This window comes from Pan paniscus, chromosome 8 (genome assembly GCF_029289425.2).
Source record: "Pan paniscus chromosome 8, NHGRI_mPanPan1-v2.0_pri, whole genome shotgun sequence".
NCBI lineage: Eukaryota > Metazoa > Chordata > Mammalia > Primates > Hominidae > Pan > Pan paniscus.
The window spans coordinates 107,782,988-107,808,164 of NC_073257.2; the positions used below are offsets into that span (position 1 = coordinate 107,782,988).

General features: G+C 38.1%; 2 protein-coding genes across 2 annotated transcripts in view; both read left to right on the forward strand.

The window, feature by feature from the left end:
- The window catches only part of ENTPD1 (ectonucleoside triphosphate diphosphohydrolase 1), a 207,694-nt gene extending 185,841 nt beyond the window's left edge, over nucleotides 1-21,853 (forward strand). The window contains exon 10 of the mRNA XM_034931197.4: nucleotides 21,591-21,853. Within this exon, the coding sequence (XP_034787088.1) occupies nucleotides 21,591-21,626 (36 nt within the window). The 3' untranslated portion in view covers nucleotides 21,627-21,853. The remainder of the gene's footprint in view (nucleotides 1-21,590) is intronic.
- The window catches only part of CC2D2B (coiled-coil and C2 domain containing 2B), a 170,316-nt gene that overhangs the window by 15,335 nt on the left and 129,804 nt on the right, over nucleotides 1-25,177 (forward strand). The gene's annotated exons all lie outside the window — the stretch shown is intronic.

Consider the following 25,177-nt stretch of genomic DNA (forward strand, 5'->3'; position numbering starts at 1 on the left):
CTAAATCTTCCAAATTCATTTCATCATAAGAATAGTGTTGGTGGAAAGATCTTTACCTTTGCAAACCACTTCAACTGAAGTAATGAAAACCTTGTCCAGGTAACTGGTTCTGAAAATCCCCATGAGGTTGAGTACTCACAGCTATATGGAAGAGTTGTTTTTATCTCCAGCCTCTGTTAACAAAACCAAAATCTTTCATTGGAAGTGTTCCTGAAAGTTACTATAGGCCTGGTTATGAACAGTATGCATCTTTTGTCTACAAGCTTTGCTAACAAAATCAAAATCATCTCCAGGGTCTGGTTCATGGAGGTCACTGTGAGGCTGGTGATCATTAAATGGTCTTGGTTTTGTTCTAGGCACCCAGTTAATGAACTCCATCTCCTCTTGGGAGACATTGTAACACTGATGATTAGCAAAAAAAAAAAAAAAAAAAAAAAAAAATGAACATCTTGATCCTAGTCCCTTGCTAGCAAAATCCCAGTCTCTCAAGTGTCTCTTTTCTGCTATGCTATCACTACACTGGTATTCATCAAAATCCCTATGCCTTTGGACAGGTTCATTGTTGGCATAATCATAATTCTTTATCTGTACACCATTTTGAGGGTATTGATCATTAAGAAGCCTTGACTTTTTCCCAGACCCATGTGTGGCAGGGGAAATATGCTATAAATTACCAGTATTTTAACAATAAATAAAAGATAAATGCTATGGTATTAGCAATATCTCCCTTTACCCAATTCAGCAGGACACAAGATGACTTTGGTGTGATGTCTCCTAAATTGGGTTGTGCCTCATTTTCATTTCTCCTTTTTATCTACTTGTGAGCCCAAAACACCCTCCCACTGAAGCAGCCTTGTTGTCTGGGGTGACACCTGAGGTTTGCTGTCTGACGGCCACAGAGATCAAGGATGCAGACACACAAAGAGTGAGGTTAAGATCAGAAATTTAACAGGTGAAAGAATAGCTCTCTGCTACAGAGAGGGGTCTGCCAAGGACTCTTCTGCCCTCACTATCTGCCTAAATAATCTCTATCTCCTGTATCACTATCAGCTATCAGCCTGTAACTATAAGCTTTAAAAATTCCAAACTTGTTTTGGTGTTAAACAATAAATTTTTAGTAAAAACTGGTGAACACATTTCCCGGCATCTTTTCATTTAAAGGAATGTGTCATAACCAGGTCACTTTTACTGTAATTTGATGCATTAAAGAAGTAATCTTACAAATATGGCTGATGACATGCTGGTTTATTGTACTGACTTCATGTCAGAAGAAACAATCAAAATATAACTTACTCCTAAAGACATTCAGCTGATAACATAAAATATTTATTATATAAATAACATATTTGGGCTGTTTCTTGTTCTTAGTTACTATAAATAAGGCTGCTATGAACATTCATATCAGATTTATGAGTGAACAAAAGTTTTCATTTCTCTGGGATAAATGCCCAAGAGTGAAACTGTTGGGTCATATGCTAAGTCTGTTTCTATTTTTATAAGGAACTGCTAAACTGTTTTATAACAAAAAACACTTCAACTTGAAATAGAGATAAAAAAGAATAGATATCAGTTAGAATGAAAAAAGATAACTTTTAAAGACCTAGGATAAGATACTATAATTGACCACAAATTAGAACTGTGCTTCCTAGCAACAGGAACATAAAGGAAAGTTTCATTAAAAAACAAAACAAAACCCAACCTAAACAAAAATAACCCTCCAAGCCCCACAATATCACCTGAAAACAAGCCAACCGATTTCTGGCACTAACTTTTTTTTTTTTTTTTTTTGAGACGGAGTCTTGCTCTATTGCCCAGGTTGGAGTGCAGTGGCGTGATCTCGGCTCACTGCAAGCTCCGCCTCCCGGGTTCACACCATTCTCCTGCCTCAGCCTCCCGAGTAGCTGGGACTACAAGTGCCCACCACCACGCCTGGCTAATTTTTTCTATTTTTAGTAGAGACAGGGTTTCACCGTGTTAACCAGGATGGTCTCAATCTCCTGACCTCGTGATCTGCCCTCCTTGGCCACCCAAAGTGTTGGGATTACAGGTGTGAGCCACCATGCCCGGCCTCTGGCACTAACTCCTAGGAGGGATTTTCCCAAGGATTTATAAGAAACAGGAATATAACAGTTATTTTCAATGTTGAAGATAAATGCTTCCTTGGAATGGGAGAGCAGAGATTGTGTGAGGGAAAGGAACTGTGTCAAGGCAATATGAAGTGCTGTGGGAAGTTGAGCTCTGTACACCCTTCCTGTATGTTATGTCCTATGAGGCTAATGCCTAACAGCGCCTGGCATTGCTCAAGTGCTCCTTCTCCTGGGAAACAGAAAATTCAGAATTGTGTCTGTTCTAACTTGTATTAAATCAGTTCACAGTAGATAGTCTCAGTGTATTCAAAGTAAGTTATATATGTGGCACATATACACCATGGAATACTATGCAGCCATAAAAAATGATGAGTTCATGTCCTTTGTAGGGACATGGATGAAATTGGAAATCATCATTCTCAGTAAACTATCGCAAGGACAAAAAACCAAACACCGCATGTTCTCACTCATAGATGGGAATTGAACATTGAGAACACATGGACACAGGAAGGGGAACACCACACTCTGGGGACTGTTGTGGGGTGGGGGGAGGGGGGAGGGATAGCATTAGGAGATATACCTAATGCTAAATGACAAGTTAATGGGTGCAGCACACCAGCATGGCACATGTATACATATGTAACTAACCTGCACATTGTACACATGTACCCTAAAACTTAAAGTATAATAATAAAATAAAAAAATAAGTTATATATTTCATTTTTTCTCAAAAAATCAAACCAAAGACAAACACAAACTATTTCTTATATTTAAACTAGTACTGTGTATTGTGAAATTAGTTTTATAGAGAAAAATGCCATCAGAGTGCAAAAACTTTTCAAAGATAGGGAAGATTGCAAGATTTTTTTCTATTGTCTCTATCAGTTTATAAATACACACACACACACACATTATATGTGAAAGTCATAGAAGAGATTCTAGTACCATTTGATAAACCTTAATTCAGTTTCTGATATATTGGTAGAATAAATACAAGTTATTACTAAGAATCATAGCATTTTAGATTTTGAAGAGCATAGAGATTATCTATTTCAACATTTCCCAGTTTGGAGAACATTACTGTCCCATATCATAATGCTTGTTCTGTGGGGAAAAAAAGTGAGTTCTGTGCTTAAATAAGTTGGGAAAATGCTGGGCTAAATACAATTTAATAAATTTCTTCAGGATTTCTAATGCTTTTAATGAGTGAATGTTCATGGTCATACTGGGCTGCATTTCCCAAACTTATTTGACTTAAAAAAATACTTTTTATTCCTGTAAAACTAACAATATCTCATGAAACACTATGTTTTTAGAATACAGCATAAGAATAGCTAACTGATCTGGTCCAACTCCTGTATGTTATAAATTAAATATCTGTGGCCTAAAAAAGTTATCACTTACTCTAGGTCACATACAATTAACAAGTGGCAGAGCTAAGATTTGAACCCAAATTTCCTGATTCCCAATCCTATGGATTTCCCCCACTACTCTGCTATTATTTAAAAAATATGTTCGCGAAGGCCCGCGGCGGGTGTTGACGCGATGTGATTTCTGCCCAGTGCTCTGAATGTCAAAGTGAAGAAATTCAATGAAGCGCGGGTAAACGGCGGGAGTAACTATGACTCTCTTAAGGTAGCCAAATGCCTCGTCATCTAATTAGTGACGCGCATGAATGGATGAACGAGATTCCCACTGTCCCTACCTACTATCCAGCGAAACCACAGCCAAGGGAACGGGCTTGGCGGAATCAGCGGGGAAAGAAGACCCTGTTGAGCTTGACTCTAGTCTGGCACGGTGAAGAGACGTGAGAGGTGTAGAATAAGTGGGAGGCCCCCGGCGCCCCCCCGGTGTCCCCACGAGGGGTCCGGGGCGGGGTCCGCCAGCCCTGCGGGCCGCCGGTGAAATACCACTACTCTGATCGTTTTTTCACTGACCCGGTGAGGCGGGGGGGCGAGCCCCGAGGGGCTCTCGAACCATAAAAACCCTAGAAGAAAACCTAGGCATTACCATTCAGGACATAGGCATGGGCAAGGACTTCATGTCCAAAACACCAAAAGCAATGGCAACAAAAGCCAAAATTGACAAATGGGATCTAATTAAACTAAAGAGCTTCTACACAGCAAAAGAAACTACCATCAGAGTGAATAGGCAACCTACAACATGGGAGAAAATTTTTGCAACCTACTCATCTGACAAAGGGCTAATATCCAGAATCTACAGTGAACTCAAACAAATTTACAAGAAAAAAACAAACAACCCCATCAAAAAGTGGGCGAAGGAATGAACAGACACTTCTCAAAAGAAGACATTTATGCAGCCAAAAAACACATGAAAAAATGCTCATCATCACTGGCCATCAGAGAAATGCAAATCAAAACCACTATGAGATATCATCTCACACCAGTTAGAATGGCAATCATTAAAAAGTCAGGAAACAACAGGTGCTGGAGAGGATGTGGAGAAATAGGAACACTTTTACACTGTTGGTGGGACTGTAAACTAGTTCAACCATTGTGGAAGTCAGTGTGGCGATTCCTCAGGGATCTAGAACTAGAAATACCATTTGACCCAGCCATCCCATTACTGGGTATATACCCAAATGACTATAAATCATGCTGCTATAAAGACACATGCACACGTATGTTTATTGCGGCATTATTCACAATAGAAAAGACTTGGAACCAACCCAAATGTCCAACAATGATAGACTGGATTAAGAAAATGTGGCACATATACACCATGGAATACTATGCAGCCATAAAAAATGATGAGTTCATATCCTTTGTAGGGACATGGATGAAATTGGAAACCATCATTCTCAGTAAACTATCGCAAGAACAAAAAACCAAACACCGCATATTCTCACTCATAGGTGGGAATTGAACAATGAGATCACATGGACACAGGAAGGGGAATATCACACTCTGGGGACTGTGGTGGGGAGGGGGGAGGGGGGAGGGATAGCATTGGGAGATATACCTAATGCTAGATGACGAGTTAGTGGGTGCAGTGCACCAGCATGGCACATGTATACATATGTAACTAACCTGCACAATGTGCACATGTACCCTAAAACTTAAAGTATAATTAAAAAAAAAAAAGAAAAAGAAAAAAAATATATGTTACATAATTTTTATAAAATATTCATTTAAAATCATGTTACTAATGCCATGAAAGTCTTTATTTGGAGGCTATTCTCTGGATTCTTCCATAGAATTATTGGTTGGGGGATTTGCATCTTCATCTGAACCCCAGACACCCATTCCAAGATTACTAGAAGAAAAATATCAATAAACAACAGAAGCTTAAAATTCAATCAGAAACAGTCATAGGCTTTTAGAAACGTAAGTTGAACACAAAATAAGAAAAAGGCAAATCTATACACCATTCATATCTTGGGAATCTATAGATATGTTGCCATTTGTCGTAGTGGAAACAAGAATAATACATCATCAAGCACAATTTTAGAGAGTATTTTCAATTGTTAGGATATACCCATTTTCTCCTGTGGCCAAGACAGCATAAAAATTATTAAGGGTTTAAAGAATAGGCACTATGAGGAAAGTTTAAAGGAAGAGATAGAGAGGAAGTGGGAAATAGGTTATGGGTACTGAAGTACTGAATTAACTAATGAGCCCTTATAAGTATTTTTAGCTTCACCAAAATATAATCAAAACAGTATACAAGATAATAATGGCATTTTAATATCTTTAATAGTGGAGATTTAGTACTAATTTTGCTTACTATTCCTCTCTTCATTAGAGACTTTTCAAGAACTCTTGCTTCAATAGATGGTTATAAATTCCCTTTTTTTCTTGTTGTAGATAACACACAAGTATCCCATGACTTTAAACATGTTTTTATTTCATCACTTATAAGATGCATATAATCAATCTGAAATTCTACAGAAAAAATTATGCATATTATAATTTTGTTTAAAAGGAATTTTAGCTGGATAGGGATTCCTGTACAGTCCTTTAGTACATAAGTAATGACTACTTGAGGTATAAATCTCAGAGCTAATAGCTAACACTTATTGAGCTCCTACCATATTTGGCACTGTGCTAAGAGCTTTACTTGTATTAACTCATTTAATTCTTACAACAACCTGTGAGGTATTATCTCCATATTATAGTTCAGAAAACTGCAGTACAAAAATCATAAAGTGGAAGCAGTGAAATTTAAACATAGGCTTTCTGGCTGTGCAGCCCATGTTCTTAGTTAATGCTATGGATTGAATGTTTGTGTGCCCCTAAAATTTATATGTTGAAGTCCTAATCTTCAAGTGTGATGGTATTTAAATGTGGAGACTTTGAGGAGTAATTAGGTCATGAGGGTGGAGCTCTCATGAATGGGAATAGTGCTCTTATAAGGAGAGACATAAAAGAGATGGTCTCTTTCTTGGATATGTGAGGATACAGCAAGAAGGTGTCTGTTTGCAAACCAGGAAGAGAGCCTTCACCAGGAACTGAATGAGCTGGCATCTTGATCTTGAACTTCCCAGCTGTCAGAACTGTAAGGAATAAATTTCTGTTGTTTACACTACCCAGTGTATGGTATTTTTGTTAACAGCAGTCTTAACTAAGACAGCCAAAAAGTTATATTGTCTCTTTCCAAGGAGGTAATTGATTTTAAGTACAAAGCAGTGGCCAGCCCTGTTCTATTTAGTACATGAGTCAACATGAGTTCAGGAAAATTTTACTTAAGTCTAATCTATTCCTAATTCAAATTATTTCTGGCCAGTTTGAATAAATCCTCCCAGATAACTCTAGTTTTCTTTCCAATACTGACCTCCAAATTACTTGAGCAGGACCTGCCTTTTGCTGAGGACTACATTTAGTCTGAAATATGTTTTTTTTTTGTTTTTTGTTTTTTTTTTTTGAGACAGAGTTTCGCTCTTGTTGCCCAGGCTGGAGTGCAAATGGCATGATCTTGGCTCACTGCAAGCTCTGCCTCCCAGCTTCAAGCGATTCTCCTGCCTCAGCCTCCCAAGTAGCTGGGATTACAGGCGCCTGCCACCATGCCCGGCTAATTTTTGTATTTTTAGTAGAGACAGGGTTTCACCATGTTGGCCAGGCTAGTCTGGAACTGCTGACCTCAGGTGATCTACCCACCTCGGCCTCCCAAAGTGCTGGGATTACAGGCATGAACCACTGCATCCAGCCCTAGTCTGAAATATCTTGATACTCACCCTCTACAAGCCTTTCCTCTTTCTGAGCTGTAGCTTACCTAGACACCTGAATTTCCTTTTCAGCTATCATTCATTGGAACCCAGACCTGGTAGGTGTTTCTTAAAATTTTCAGGCAGTTTATTTTCATGTTAGCTCTACAGCCTCACAGAAAATCAAAATCATGTAAGCAGTAGTATGTAACCAATATTTGGGTCCTAGAAGTACCCAAGCGTATTTTAAATGTTCATGGGACCTTGCAATCATCAAATCCAAATTTTTCATTTTATAGAAAAGAAAAGTGGGCCAGGTGTTGTGGCTCATGCCTGTAATCCCAGCACTTTGGGAAGTCGAGGTGGGCGGATCACCTGAGGTGAGGAAATTGAGACCAGCCTGGCCAACATGGTGAAACCCTGTCTCTACTAAAAATACAAAAAAAATTTGCCAGGCATGGTGGTGTGTGCCTGTAGTCCCAGCTACTTGGGAGGCAGAGGCAGGAGAATCGCTTGAACCCAGGAGGTGGAGGTTGCAGTGAGCCGAAATCATGCCACTATCCTCCAGCCTGGGTGACAGGGTGAGACTCTGTCTCAAAAAAAAAAAAAAAAAAAAGACTCCCAGAAAAGACAGATCACTTAAAGCTAGACAGTGGGAAAACAACAAAAGTAGTCATTTGTGGGTCCCCAAGACCAGTGTCATCCTTTTAAACTAGACAAACAAACGCTTAAACCTCATATTTTCAATTCAGTCCAACAAATATTTATGAAGAACCGAAGTAGTATTTGATCTAAAATGGCTAGTCAAAGCTGGTCCATATTTACAATCTAATTACATAGGCTCTTAAAACTGGAGAACCTTTCTGGCTGTGGAGATGTGACTATGGGTGAAAGTTACACAGAGATGCAAAGTTGTTGACTTTGAAGATGAAGGAAGGGGGCCAATATCCATGAAGTGTGGGTGGCATCTAGAAGCTGCAAAAGGCAAGGAAACAAATCCCCTGTAGGGCCTCCAGGAAAGAATGCAGGCCTGGTGACACCTGATTTTAGCCCACTGAGACCCTCGTTGGACTTCTAACCTACGGAACTGTAAGGTTTTTTAAGCCACTAAATTTGCAATAATTTGTAATAGCAGCAATGGAAAATCAACCCATTGGCACTGATCACAAACTCAAATTTCCAATTTCCTCTCTGGTCCAAGTATGAACCCAAAAAGTAGGGATGTAAAATAGAACTCTGATTCATGAGGGCAGTGAATCTAGAAGGTTCTCAGACATGGGTACATGAAATGATCACTTTTTAATTTTGATGTAATTGCTCTTGGATGGGACCAGACATCAGGTTAAAAAAATGTCATGATAAATTCTAATGTATAATTAAGTTCAAAACTCTATTCTAGGAACAAAAGAAAATAAGCATCTGAATTGCCTGTTGAGGGAATAACTTTGTTCTCTAATAGGTACCCAGGACTTTTTCTTTTTTTGAGAGACAGAGTCTCACTCTGTCACCCAGGCTGGAGTACAGTGGCACCACCATGGCTCACTGCACACTCAACCTCCCAGGCTCAAGTGATCCTCCTGCCTCAACCTCCCAAGTAGCTTGGACCAAGGTACACACTACCACACCCAGCTAAATTTTTATTTTTTGTAGAGGTGGGATCTTCCTATGTTGCCCAAGCTGGTCTTGAACTCCTGGGCTCAAGTGATCCTCCTGGCTCAGTCAAAGTGCTGGGATCACAGGTGTGAGCTACTGTGCCTGGCCAGTAGCTAAGATTTCTTAGAAGACAAACACCATATCCTTACACCCAAACTGGTACAGCTAGAAGTTTTATAGACAGCAGTCAGCACAGGTTGCCAAGATGAGCAAAGCTGTGTTTCATTAAAGCATTACAAGGGTTATCCTTCAGATTTTAGCCAAAGGACTACGTACACAACTGCAGGCACCTGTGCCCCAGCAGTTCAATGACTTTGAGAGCTGGTGAAGCTAATTATCTCTTCTCTACTTAATGCATCAACTTGGGTGATTGGTACCAAGTGAGAAACCTGGGAATCAACCCATTCTTCCCCCCAACTCACTCACCTACATCTCTTTGCCATTATTTTAATAAGTCTCTCTTTAAAAATCTTCAACTGTTCTCCTCACCATCTCTTCTGCCACTGCCTTAGATTAGACCCCTAATTAATTTTTCCTTTAATTTCTGTAATTGTTCCCACACTAATCTCTGTGCCCCCAACCTACTTCCATTCTTCGATACTGTGAAACACATATTTGGTCATAGTCCATTTCCTGACATACAACTCCCAAAACCCTTGGAATCTCCAGAGTGGTAAGAGTGCCTTTTGTATACTACTGAGATGACTGGTGATTGGGGTCCCTGATAGCCTCAGCACGGGGACTGGTCCTCAGAAAAACCAAGGCAGGATTAAAGTGTTGGGACTTTCAGCTCTATCCCCCAACCTTTGGGGAGGGGAGAAAGGCTGTAGGTTAATCTCTTTGCCAATGGCCAGTGATTTAATCCATCATCCTACCTAACGAAGCTTCCATAAAAATACAAAAGGCTTGGGTTTGGACAACTTCTGGATAGCTGAACATGCGGAGGTTCCTAGAAGGTGGCTTGCCTGGAAAGGGCATGGAAGCCTGGCTCCCCTTCCCGCGTACTTTGCCCTGTGCATCTCTTGTCTGGTTGTTCCTCTGTATCCTTTGCAATGTCCTTTTTAATGAATGGGTAAACATAAGTGTTTCCCCGCATACTGTGAGGCACTCTAGGAAATTAATAGAATGATTTAGGAGGGGTTGTGGGAACTCTGATTTATAGTTGTCAGAAGTACAGACTGCAACCTGGGGCTTGTGATTGGCATCTGAAGTGGGGGACAGTTTTGTAAGACTAAGTCCTCAACCTATGGGATCTGATGCTATCTCCAGGTAGATAGTGTCAACAGAATTGAATTAGCGGACACCCAGATGGTGTACGTAGCAGAACTGCTTGATGTTTGTGGGAAAATCCCCACACATCTGGAGTCAGAAGTGTTGAGTAGCTGTGTGAGAGCAGGGAAAATACCTTTTTTCCTACATGTAACCTATCTATTCGAATCTATCTTACTCTCTGGTGCCAGAGTGATCTAAGATACATAACTTATTATGTGACTTCTACATAAAATGCCTCTGTGACTACATTTTGCCTTTAGGTTGCAATTCAAATCTTCGTAAGACAAGTCAGCTCCTTGGAGCTCTCACCCTTGCTATCTGCCCCTAGGTGAACCTATAATCTAGGCATTCTCACTACTTGTGAATCCCCCATGCGCCATGCTTTCACACCTCTGTGATCCAGCTTACATTGTTTTCTTTGCCTAGCCAACTCTTCCTTTACATTTCTGCTCAGACATCAGAATACTGACTCCACTTCTCCATTAACCTTCTCTGAGTACCCATACTTTCACTATCTGAAATTGCCTTATTTGTTGAATGCCTTTCTCCAGCACCATCCATACATTCGTTGTTTCATCCCATCATCAAATGTGTTTTAGGTGCCCAAAATATTCCAGATACCGTTTAAACACTTAGAGATACCAAATCAATCAAAGTCCCTGTCCTCAAGAGGGACAGACCAAAAGCAAGTACACACATCATTTCTGATAGTAATAAGTGCTTTGACGGAAATCAAGATCATACAATCAACAGTGACTAGAAGAGAGGAATAGCACTAAATAAGACAGTCATGGAAGGCTGGCCCTCTGAGAAGGTGACATTTGAACCGAGCCATGCAAAGATAAAGCATTCTAGGCAGAGGAAACAGCAAGTGCAAAATCCCATCATGTAAGGCCTTGCAAGCCCACACAGATTTACAATCTTCATGGTCTGGGTTAACCTGAAATAATCAAAAGGATCAAAATCCAGTCGAGATTATTCAAGTAAAAAGCTGGGAATAGCCATTTGGGAGACACAGACTCCAGAGAAATAGAGTCAGTGTTCCAAAGTTCAAAGTTAAATTATTGCATATATAGGCAGAAAACAAAGAAGTTTAGTAGGTTTATAACATTTTCTAGAACGCTAGTTTATGAGTTTCTTTTCTGTATGGCTTGTTTTCTTTACAGTTGGTTTTCATTTCCTTTCTGATTTAAAAGAGGTATTTAACACTCCATCTTAACACGGTGTGATAGCCATGAAACCTTTGGGTGAGAAACTAAAAGGGAAGTTAATCTATAATAAAAATCAACAGTAACAGGGAAGGGGTCTTTCCTGGAGCCCTTTAGTCATTTGTAACATTTTGTACAACAATGTAAGCAAGGAGGAAGGTTAATCTATAATCATAGAAACAAAGATTACAGCTTCCCAGGTTACAGCTGCTTGTAACGTGACTCAGGCCCCATAATCACATTTCTTTAAGGCTCAAAATAGTTTGGAGTTCCAATAGCTTAGATTTTGAATTACTTATTTTCACACCTGTCTTATTCATTGCTGAATCCTCAGAGCTAAGCAGAGTGCCAGGACACAGTAGGTATTCCATAAACACTTGTGGAATGGATAAAGTGTCTATTTGCTGGTTTACTTACCTATCTCCTTGAGGGCAAGGGCTCCTTCTGACCTCTGTAGGTCTAGTGTTGAGCTGTATGCCTGGCACATAGAGGTGCTTAACAGAGTTGCTAAGCAGCATATAAAAGATGTTGCTTGAGTACCATACAGCATATAAAAGATGTTGCATGAATACCATTATCTTCATTAGAGAAGATAAAATTAAATGGAAAGTATTCTTTAGGAATATGCCACTGAGTTTAGGCTAAAAGACACTAAGATTTTTGAATTGTTCCAGTGTTGCTTAGTTTCATAAAGTAGAAAACTGACATCCAGGCATGTTATAAAAGCAATCTTCTCAGGGAAAAATTATATATTAGTATCTATAAATAGCAATCACAACCTTAGATGGATATTAATGTTGACATGAGCTCAGAAAATGACTTATATGAATTCTAGTAAAAGATCCCCAGAGTTAATTTTCTGGTATTGTTAATTTTCAGATGTCAGCTATTGGGAAGAACATTTCTTTAGGTAGGGACTAAAAACAAGCACAAGTAAATGGTTGCAAAGGGAAGAAGACTACAAGGAGAGAACATTTTATCAAGCAGCTCTTATAAGAAATTAGGAACCAATAAATTTTCCTCCCAGAATACCTGAATAAATACTGAGAAGGAAATCCCTAGCTTTCAGGCAAAATTCAGTTTCTGGTTTGATTTTATTTAGCTTATGAAACACTGAAAGATCATAATGCAAACAAAACAGATATGGTGTCAAAGAAACAAATATACATAAAACATTCATTCTTTTTATGAGCTATATAAACTATCCCAAAGACCTGTGATTTGAAAAGAAAGTGTTCCTTAGAGAAGTGGGGATTTTGTACATAACTGAGGTATGAGAAACATTTAGGGGTCATCTGGCAGACATGACAGCCAAAGTGACAAGAGAATGGGAATAAAAGCAAAGCCAAAGAAAGAGTTTTATAAAACCTCTACAGTGAGAAGAACAGGAGACAACCAAAGTGATTGAGAGCTATCAGAAAAGAGGCAAACCTGGATAATTACTGTGTTCAAAATAAAAAATATAAGTACAGGTTGAGGATCCCTCATCCATAATGCCCAGAAGTGTTTCAGATTTCAGATTTTTGTGGATTTTGGCATATTTGCACTATGCCAGTTGAGCATCCATAATCCCAAAATCTGAAATCTGAAATGCTCTAATGATCATTTCCTTTGAGTGTCAGTTTGGTGCTCAAAAAATTCCATATTTCGGAGCATTTCAATTTTCAGATATTTGGATTTGGCATTCTCAATCTGTATGTGTAGATGCCAGATGCTGCAAAGAAAAGGCTGCAGGATTTGGCTAGATTGTTGGTGATTTCTGAGAAGGCAATTTCATTAAGTGGTGAAAACAAACCACACATTTAAGAAGAGAATGGGACAGTAAAGAAATGGAGGTGGTGATCACAGACAAGGTGTTTTCAAATGTTTGACAATAGGCACAACAAGAAAGTGGAATAGTAGTTCATACAAGAGAATAGAAACCAACAGAATACTTCTAGGTATATTTGAAAGCAAGAGGAAAGCGGCAAGGGAGATTTAAGATGCCAGAGAGGAAAGTGATAGGGACAGTGAGATCCTAGAGCTAAAAAGGAATCACATTCTGTAGAAATGAAAGATTTTTTTCTTTAAAAAAAAAAAAAGGAAAATTTTTCTAAGAATAAGGCAAAGACTAATAAAAAGGGAAATGGGGTAGTGATCTATTCTTATAGTGATAATTAAATTCTATTGCCAGTAATCTTAAGCTTTATTGTAAAGAATCAATCTAAATGGGATAATGGCAGAAAGCCACTCAGGAATACAAAATGCAAATTATAAATAGGGAAATGCGAATTAAAAGCACAATGACATACCCTTTCAAACCCACTAAAATAATAAATAAAAATGATAGACAATAACAAATATTGGCAAGGCTAAACTCACTTTGGAAAATAGTTGGGCAATTTGTTTAAAAGTTAAATATAAATTTACCATATGACCCAGAAATTTCACTCCTAGATATCAATCCATGAGAAATGAAAACATATATCCATATAAAGACCTCCATATGAATGTTCTTAGCAACCTTATTAACAGTAGCCAAAAATGGGAAACAACTGAAATGTCCACTGTGAACCCTGAATATCTGAGATAGGTCTCAGTTAATTTAGAAAGTTTATTTTGCCGAAGTTGAGGACATGTGCCTGTGAGACAGCCTCAGGAGGTCCTGATGACATGTGGCCAAGATGGAGCACAGTTTGGTTTTATACATTTTAGGGAGACATGAGACATAAATCAAATATATAAGATGAACACTGGTTTTGTCTGGAAAGGTGGGACAACTCAAAGCTGGGAGGGGGCTTCCAGGTCATAAGTAGATAAGAGACAAATGGCTGCATTCTTCTGAGTTTCTGATTAGCCTCTCCAAAGGAAGCAATCAGATATGCATTTATCTCAGTGAGTAGAGGGGTGACTTTGAATACAATGGGAGGCCGGTTTGCCCTAAGCAGTCCAGGCCTGACTTTTCCCTTTAGCTTAGTGATTTTGGGGCCCCAAGATTAATTTTCCTTTCACACCACCTACTGATGAATAGGTAGACAAAATGTGGTATATCCATATAATGTACTATTATTCAGCAAAAACACAAATGAACTACTGATATATGCTGTATATCATGGACAAACCTCAAAAACATTATGCTAAACAAAAGAAGCCAAACACAAGAGACCAATATTGTATGATTCCATTTATATGAAATGTCCACATGAGACAAATCTCTAGAGACAGAAACTACATTAATTGTTGCCTGGGGTGGGGGAATAGGAATGAACAATTCATGAACATGAAGGTTCTTATTAGGGAGATAGAAGTGTTTTAAAACTGATGTACAGTAATAGATGCATAAATAGGTAAATTTAATAAAGATCATTAAATTGTATGCTTGAAGTGGGTGAATTATATGGTATGTTAAATACCTAACCAACAAACAAATGGAAACACATCCCATGTACATGGATGGGTAGATTCAATATTGTGAAAATGACCATACCGCCAAAAGCAATCTGTAAATTCAATGCATTCCCATCAAAATACCACTGTCATTCTTCACAGAACTAGAAAAAACAATCCTAAGATGCATATGGAACCAAAAAAGAGCCCACATAGTCAAAGCAAGACTAAGCAAAAAGAACAAATCTGGAGATATCACATTACCCGACTTCATACTATAAGGCCATAATAACCAAAACAGCATGGCACTGGTATAAAAAGAGGCACATAGACCAATGGAATAGAATAGAGAACCCAGAAATAAAGTCAAACACTTACAGCCAACTGATCTTCAACAAAGCAAACAAAAACATAAAGTGGGGAAAGGATACCCTATTCAACAAATTGTGCTGGGATAATTGGCAAGCCACATGTAGAAGAATGAAACTGGATCCTCATCTCTTACCTTATACAAAAATCAATTCAAGATGGATAAAAGACTTAAATCTAAGACCTAAAACCATAAAAATTCTAGAAGATAACATTGGAAAAACCCTTTTAGACATCGGCTTAGGCGAAGACTTCATAACCAAGAACCCAAAAGCAAATGTAACAAAGATAAATAGATGGGACTTAATTAAACTAAAAAGCTTCTGCACAGCAAGATAATAATAATAATAATAATAATAATAATAATAATCAGCAGAGTAAACAGACAACCCACAGAGTGGGAGAAAATCTTTGCAACCTATGCATCCAATGAAGGACTAATATCCAGAATCTACAGGAACTCAAACAAAGTAGCAGGAAAAAAACAAACAGTCCCATCAAAAAGTGGGCTAAGGACATGAATAGACAATTCTCAAAATAAGATATACAAATGGCCAACGAACATATGAAAAAATGCTCAGCATCACTGATTATCAGGGAAATGCAAATCAAAACCACAATGCAATACTACCTTACTCCTGCAAGAATAGCCATAATCAAAAAAATAAAAATAAATAGATGTTGGTGTGGATGTGGTGAAAAGGGAACACTTTTACACTGCTGGTAGGAATGTAAATTAGTACAACCACTATGAAAAACAGTGTGGAGATTCCTTAAAGAACTAAAAGTAGAACTACATTTGATCCAGCAATCCCACTACTGGGTATCTACCCAGAGGAAAAGAAGTCATTATACAAAAAAGATACTTACACACACTTGTTTACAGCAGCACAATTCACAATTGCAAAATCTGCAAAAATATGGAACCAGTACAAATGCCCATCAATCAACGAGTGGATAAAGAAAATGTGGTGTGTATACACACACACACACACAAACACACACACACACACACACCCACGAGGGAATACCACTCAGCCACAACAAGGAATGAAATAATGGCATTTGTAGCAACCTGGATGGAACTGGAGACCATTATTCTAAGTGAAGTAACTCAGGAATGGAAAACCAAATATCGTATGTTCTCACTCATAAGTGGGAGCTAAGCTATGAGGACACAAAGGCATAAGAATGATACAATGAACTTTGGGGACTTGGGGGAAAGGCTGGGAGAGGGGATGAGGGATAAAAGACTATACACTGGGTACAGTGTACACTGCTTGGGTGATGGGTGCACCAATATCTCAGAAATCACCACTAAAGAACTTCTGCACGTAAGCAAACATCACCTGTTCCCCAAAAACTATTGAAATAAAAAATATTAAAATGAATAAACATCATATATAATTTGGTTTATCCAGTAAATGACTAACTTTAAGAGAAATTCACAAATTGATTTTAAATGATTTAAATTTTTGTAACAAATTAGAATCCCCTATGCTTGATAAAACAATTAGTAAAACTAAGTAGAATCAAGTAATCTTTTCTGCATTTTAGTGTTCCTGATTCTTTTGAGCAAATATAGAAGGCCTGAAGACAATTTCATTTTAGAGTTTAAGAATTCTTCAGAATTTGTTTGATCCAAATCCCTCCATGTACTGGGGTCACTTGTGACAAGAAAAAAGAAAACCTTGACCATGGTCACATGGTAAGTCGGTAGCAGAACTAGACAAAAACTCAGCTCTCCTGATTTCTAATCTAATACTTTTTTCATTATCCCATGCAACCTCCCACATTTTCAGAACAGAAACAGAAAAATTAGAAGGAGAAAAGTAACCCAAACTCATAGGACTGTTATCTTTTTTGGATTCCTATAAATACTCTTAAGCTTTGTTTCAGGAAGCAGTTACTTGGAAACAGTTTGATCCTTTCAGGTCTCGCTGTTAAGACTTATTAGGTAAGATCAGAGTAGTGTTTAGTCTAGAGTTCATCATTCCCCACTATTGAGACAAGGCCCTTCTGAACTCTATCCAGTATCCTGTGAATTATGAGGTTTTCCATAGATCAGAGTAGTGTTTAGTCTAGAGCTCATTATTCCTTACTATTATGAGGTTTTCCATAGATCAGAGTAGTGTTTAGTCTAGGGCTCATTATTTCCCACTATTGAGACAATGCTCTTCTGAATGCTACCCAGTATCCTGTGAATTATGAGGTTTTCCATAACCTCATAATGGCTGGTGGGAAAAGTCCCTATTGCCAGCCCTATGTGAGCTCCAAGTACTGTTCCTTCTAACCTTCTAGAGTAGCTCTTTCTCCAGCCTCAGGTACTTTCCTGAAATGCAGGGAAACCTTCTGCATTCCAGGAAAGTATCTGAGGGTTGGTAAAGAGTACCCTAGAATACTCTCCCTGGGCAGTACTCTCTTGTCCAGTGCTAGCTGCCTTGGTTTCCCAGGCGTCTCAGTTCTGTCCCCTTAACTTGGCAGTGACTTGCTCCATCATGATTCCCACTTTCTGCACCATGACCTGGAAATTCTCTCAAGGCAGCAAGCTGGGACATTTCTCAGAGATCACTGTCCTTCATTGCCTGATATCCAACTTCTTGGAAATTGTTGTTTCATATATTTTCTTCACTTTTTTTTTTGTTGTTGTTTCAGGTGGGAGGGTTAATCTGGTCCTTGTTACTTCCTCTTATCTGAAAGCAGAAGTCCCAGTGGTGTCATTTTTTTTTTCTTACTCTGAAATCTTGGGTCTAACAACTCTCTCCTACTTTATGAATTGGCTAATAACAATTCCTTTTCTTTTAATAGCCTTTTCTTTTATCTGTTCTCATAATGAGAAGCACAATTAAATGCTTATAAAGCTTTGATAAGAGGTACTTGGCAAAAATAAACAATTTAAGTATGATGACTACTGACAAAGACTCTCCTTAAGCAAAATTTAGTCAGGTCCCTTTGAGCCCATTTTCTACTAGGCCCGGTACTTGGGCCTTGTCCTCAAGAGCAAGAATCCTGTTAAGTCAGTTTTGTAAGAATCCCATCCTCATATCTGACCTCCCTCAATATCTGATCAAATTCCTCATCCTCCATTGCCCCCGAGGTGTTGTCTGATCATCCTGGCCTGCCTTCAGCAAGAATCCTGTTAGGTCTGTTTAACCAGAATTACCTTTTACCTTGATGTTTCCTCCTAGGAATTTTCCATCCACTGACCCCACTCTGTTCCTTGGTATGAATCCCCCCTTATTCTTCTTCTTTTCAGAACTGAGCACAGTTCTATACTCAAGTCCCTTACTTTATTGCAATAGTTCCTGAGTAAAATCTATTTTTTACTGCTTTCTTTACTGTCTAGCTCTGGTTTTAATACTATGTCTAATTTTACATAAAAATCCTTTATCACATATTCCACACTTTGAAACTCTAGCACTATCAACACCTAAGCTGAAAATGGTCTCTTATCCCTTAAAATTAAGGTTGTAAAAGTATTAAACTAAACAATAAAAAAAAAATCCACCTTGTTGTCATTGGCCCTAATTCTATATACTCCAAATACAAACAACTGTAGTGATTATGTCCCATTTAAGATTCTCTGCATTCCCTTTCCACATATTGGGAATTATTTCTATAAAGGCAGTAAGCAGGGTCAATGAAAACTTTAATCATTGCATTTTGGAGCCAAAGGGGACCTCAGAAAATCAATTTCTAATTGCTGTCTTTGTGGAGGTCAAAAACTGAAGTCTTGAAAGAATTTAACTGTCTTACTACTATATTATAGGAGACATGAGACTCAGTCATTATCCATCTTGAATTTTTAGTGATTTAAAATGTAGTATTATAGGCCGGGTGCGGTGGCTCACGCCTGCAATCCCAGCACTTTGGGAGGCTGAGGCGGGCGGATAACGAGGTCAGAAGATCGAGACCATCCTGGCTAACACGGTGAAACCTTGTCTCTACTAAAAATACACACAAAAAATTAGCCGGGCGTGGTGGCGGGCACCTGTAGTTCCAGCTACTCAGGAGGCTGAGGCAGGAGAATGGCATGAACCCGGGAGGCGGAGCTTGCAGTGAGCCGAGATCGCACCATTACACTCCAACTGGGGCGACAGTGCGAGACTCCATCTCAAAAAAAAAAAGGAAAATTTAGTATTACCATTGAACTCAACACTTGAAAAATGGTAGAACCATCCACATGTATAGTAAAACTACTATTTCCTTTGACTTAAATCTGGAACTTTAAAATATCAGACTTTAAAAGTGCATTAGCTTTTTAATCACTGGCATCATACTGCATCTAGTAAAATTCCACTTTTTCATGTGAACTGCTAAGACAGATGCTTTCATATCTTGTCACTGCAATTTTTAGTTTTCTCATAAGGTCTAAGAATTATTTTCCTCTAGAGCAGGGTTTTAAAATTCTGCTCTTCGAAGTGTCCTTCTGCCCCTTAGTCTGTGGGTGGAAAGTGAAGGAAGGAGAATAATTATGATGTCAAGTGGACTGAGTCTGGATCCTCAATCCCCTGCTTCAACCAACCCAACTCCCCACTTACCGTATCTGCTTTATATAACGGGCTTCGGAGCAAGATTTAATTGAAAGATTTCTCTGTTAAAGTTCAAAAACTACTGTTGTAATACCCATCTCACTTACGTTTTTATTTCTTCTGTTTTCATCATATTGCTGTCTTTCCCTCCTTTTGTTTCTCTGTCCCTTTTTCACTTTTCCTATTTGCAACTATATTTCCTTCTAGTTAGTTTGCTTTTTTAAAAGGATAAGTTCAGTGTTTTTTTTCCTCTTTGCACAACCAATGGTTTTTAGAAAAATAATATTGTATGAGTATATGAAGGACTAAAAACATTGCTAAGAGATTATTCATGGGCAATTCTGAAATTAATATTAAAATAACCAAGAGAATATCTTAATTCACTTTCCAAGTGCAGTATTAAAAAAAAAATTCTTGCCAGGTGTGGTGCCTCACGCCTGTAATCCTAGCACTTTGGGAGGCCGAGGTGGGCAGATCATCTGAGGTCAGGAGTTTGAGACTAGCCTGGCCAACATGGCGAAACCCCACCTCTACTAAAAATACAAAAATTAGCCAGGCGTGGTGGCGGGCGCCTGTAATCCCAGCTACTCAGAAGGCTGAGGCAGGAGAATCACTTGAACCCAGGAGGCGGAGGTTGCAGTGGGCCGAGATCACGCCACTGCACTCCAACCCGAGTGACAGAGCAGGACTCTGTCTTAAAAAAACAAAATAACAACAAAACAAAAAACAAACTTTCTATTTTAAGACCTACCCATGATAACAATATACATTTGCAACTTTACCTTAACTTCATAATATCTTGTGGTGTATGTTAAATCAATAATTAATCCGAGCTCCTCATTTAGTGCTTTTATTGCGCTAATCAAGTCTTTTGGTATAAACTTCTGGGTTGGAGTAAGTCTCTGATTAACTGTCTATGATGAAAAATGAAAAATAAGGTTATAAAATACAGATAAAATGTTAACATTAAACATAGAACAAGGAAGAGAAAAAACATAAGACAATAAAAAGACTTGGTGAAAATGTCATAGCATAAGAATATTGACAAGCTTTTAACTAACTAGAGCTGTACAAATTGCCTAAACATATTCACATCCTTTGCCTCAGTGATTTCATGTCTTGGAAATTATCCTAAGGCAAGTATCAGAAATATTGGGGAAAAAGAGTTTGGGCGTAACATTCACTGCAACATTATGTATAATAGAAACACACTGGAATATCATGTTGCTGTTAAAAATCACATTTCTCAAAATTATTATTATTATTATTATTATTATTATTATAAGACAGAGTCTCACTCTGTCACCCAGGCTGGAGTGCAGTGGCGCAATCTTGGCTCACTGCAAGCTCCGCCTCCTGGGTTCACGCCATTCTCCTGCCTCAGCCTCCCGAGTAGCTGGGACTACAGGTGCCCACCACCACGCCTGGCTAATTGATTATTATTTTTTTAAATGAGGTCTCACTCTGTCACCTAGGATGTGGTGTAATGGTGCTATCATAGCTCACTGTATTCTTGAACTCTTGGGCTCAAGGGATCCTCCTTCCTCAGCCTCCCAAGTAGCTAGGACTACAGGTAGGCACTACCCTACCCAGGTATTAATTTTTTTTTTTTTTTTTTTTTTGGAGATAGGGTCTTGCTATGTTGTTGCCCAGGCTGGTCTTAAACTTCTGGCCTCAAGTGATCCTCCCACCTTGGCCTCCCAAAGTCCTTGGATTACACGCACCAGCCACCATGCCTGGCCACAAAGACTATTTAATAAGGAAAAACCCTCAAAATGTTACATAAAGATCACATCACAAAACTTTTACATATAGTGTTATTCTGATTTATTTTTGAAGGGGTAGGGAGAAGGAAAATATATCACTATTTTAAAAGTGGAATTTCAATTGTTTTTCTTCTATACTCATATGTTTTCCATTTTTTTTCTATTTCCAACAGAAACTTTCTGTAAATGCTACTGTCATTACAGGATAAACTTCAAATCTACTGTGATTCTTTAAGGCCGTATACACACAGACTTATCCATATATTGAGTCTTACCTTTCACCACAGATCCCACCTGGAAACACTCTCCAGTCCGGCAGCTCTCCTTACAGTCCAACAAATACATTAAGTTCGTTCCTCTTTCTGTGTCTTGTACCTTTCCTTAGGCTCCTTGACCATCTAAATCAGGGTTTCTCAACTGGGCACTAATATTTGGGGTGAAAAATTGTTGTGGGGCTGTCCTGTGCATTGTGGGACATTTAGCAGCATCCCTGGCCTCTGCATACTGAATGCCAATAGCACCCCCTCCCCAAACCCTCCAAGTTATGACAATCAAACATGTCTCCAGACATTGTCAAATGTCTCCTGGTGGACAAAATCACCCTGGCATGACTCACTGAAACTAATGCTTTAAGTAATTAATGTAATATAGTCCAAGTACATAAGTCTGAGTGGTCCAGCTTGATCCATAGGGAGTGATGAACGGACTGCACAGTCTTTAAATGACCTTCTGCAATAATACTTCAGCCAAACTTCTGAGAAAAAGTTAGGAAGGACAATTCTAGATTCTACTCTCATAAGAATCTGATGTACCGGTGTTTTATATTGCTTAAGAATGGATCCATACAAATTAGATCTAACTCCTACTCTCACTTCAAACCCTAACTCAAATCCTATAAGAAACCTCCAGCCAACATAACCCATAGCCATCTCTCCCTTTTCTAAACCTATATGAAGTGGTCATTTGTTTGAATGACAAATTTTTTTTCAATGTTTCTTGGCTATAGGTTCCAACAGAACTAGATTGCATGTACATAGCTTTATAATTGAAATAATCTAGGTCAGAACATATATCATTTACTAAAATTTACAAGCAGTATAATATACTCTGATATCTTCAGAATATTATGAATTTTTAAAGCTCCTAAGGAATTGAAAATTAACTTGTCAGCTAATGTGGTAACTTAACTAACTATTCAAGTGAATAATGAGACAGAAGCCTAAAATCTTAACTGCATTTTTCTTCATTTATTGAAAGCAATTTCAAACATAGGACTTCATTCTACTTCCCATCCTACTCTATAATCTGGCGATCAAAGCGTTATTTAACACTGTAGTAATAACTTCCTATTACAGTGAACTGAAATGCCAGACATTTGACTCAATTTAGCATATATTTTACTTATTTCAAAAAGAATTTAAAGCCACTTAAAATACAAATAAAATTTAAGTAGTAAATAAAGAACATGTAAACATTAACAAAATACAGATCATAAAGACCAGTCTGGATGTTAACTGAATTTCACATTCACCTCTCAGCGTCCAAGAAGCAAAAGCAAAAAAAAAAAAATTAAAAAAATTTAAAAAGGGAAATCATTTATATATCACACAATATTTAAAGATCCAAAAGAAAGCATTTTTTACTACTGAATCCTAAAAGATACCATTCATGTGACTGGGCATGACATTTAACATGACTGGCGTGACTCACTGAAACTAATGCTTTAAGTAATTAAGGTAATATAGTCCAAGTACATAAGTCTGAGTGGTCCAGCTTGATCCATAGGGAGTGATGAACGGACTGCACAGTCTTTAAATGACCTTCTGCAATAATACTTCTTTCAGCCAAACTTTTGAGAAAAAGTTAGGAAGGACAATTCTAGATTCTACTCTCTTACAAGAATCTGATGTGCTGGTGTTTTATATTGCTTAAGAATGGATCCATACAAATTAGAGGCCCACAGATATGAAGAGCAAACCCACAGTATCTAGCACTTGGTAAGCAGTCACTATTTTTTCTTAAAGCCAATTAGACAATAAGGCTGGCATCTTACTGAGCAAGATAAGAAACTAGAACTCTTACCTCGATAGAAGAGTTCCATCTAGAGGAAGACTTGATACTAGAGAACTTTTATATATCACCAATCCTAACTGCCCCTTGAGGCCACTCCTAATCTGCAAAGTAAAAGTATGTTATCAGTGTACTGAAGATAATTACGCAGGAGTATGCACACAGTTCATTTAAAAGCTGTAAATGGTTAGATTCACATTGAAAGGAATCCAGGATAGTCTTATTTTGCACTTTCAAAAACATGTATTTAATCTGCCAAGATATCTGCTATCTGTAGTGTTATTAAAATGCAGGTTTTCATCATTCTCAGCAAAGTAACACAAGAAGAGAAAACCAAACATGGCATGTTCTCACTCGTAAGTGAGAGTTGAACAATGAGAACACATGGACACAGGGAGGGGAACATCACACACCGGGGCCTGTGGGGGGGTGGGGGCTGGAGGAGGGATAGCATTAGGAGAAATACCTAATGTAAGTGACGAGTTGATGGGTGTAGCAAACTAACATGGAACATGTATACCTATGTAACAAACCTGCACATTGTGCACATGTATCCCAGAACTTAAAAAGTATAATTTTAAAAAAAAGAAGAAAAATGCAGGTTTTATAGAAACATCAGTTAACTGAAGTATATATTAAGTTTATGCGACTTATAACTAGTTACTGTCTACTAAAACAAAGGTCAATGTAAGCTGTGCACAACAAAATATTAAATTTGACAGACCTTCCCACAAAATAGGTATACTACTACTCTATAAATCTATAGATCAAGAAAACTGATCTATAGATTGATTTATAGGTCAATAGTATGGCTATATTTGAATCTCACTTGCTTTTCATTAAGATAAAGTGAATTGAGAAGCAAGCAAAATAGTGTTTTACTGGACAACACTGGTAAATATCAGGGTCTAAATTTAATCTGAGGAACATAAAAATTCCTCAGATTATTTTGCAACTATTCATAATATGAAAAGTCAGATTTATGCAAAGAATCAAGATCCAATTACAGAGCAACTTAACATAAAAGCTCTATAAGCCACACACTTTTAAAAATGTATCAAAAGCAGGTACTACCAAGAATATACAGTTGCTAAAATTGGGGAGGTAAATACTTTGTTCAACTCCAAATAATTGGTGACAGTATAAATTTCTTTAAGCCACATTCTTCTTGCCAGGAAAGAAGCTGGGTTTAAGGAAAACTCAGCTGCTTGCTACCGATTTGAGCTGGAAGAATGAGTCAAACTAACATTCACTTATGCAGCAGACAGCAACCCTGTTCACACCTTTGTCTTAAGTTAGGTGAGGGGGCATCAACTACCCTTTAGGACACCTACAATTCCATGGTAAAATGTCAGCAATAAGCTGGGCCTTGTTCTCTTTTGGGGCCTCAGAGTGGTCTTACCCTCAACCACTAAATGTAAAAGAATCCCTTTGAAAATCACCCCCCAACTTTTGAAAATGAATGCTGAACTGAATAGTATTTTTTTGGAGTGAGGTTTTGCTAAAGAATGAGCAATAATAAATTTAAGCTTCAATTACTTTTTGTGCTATTGCTATATAATTTTGAGTCAGTTCATTTTGTAAGTAACAAAGATGAAAATCACAAAAGATTTATTGAAAGCTGTTTATGGCAGCATATACTAAAACCTAGATGCAAAGACAGTTCCTTTCTCATTTTGGAATCAGTATT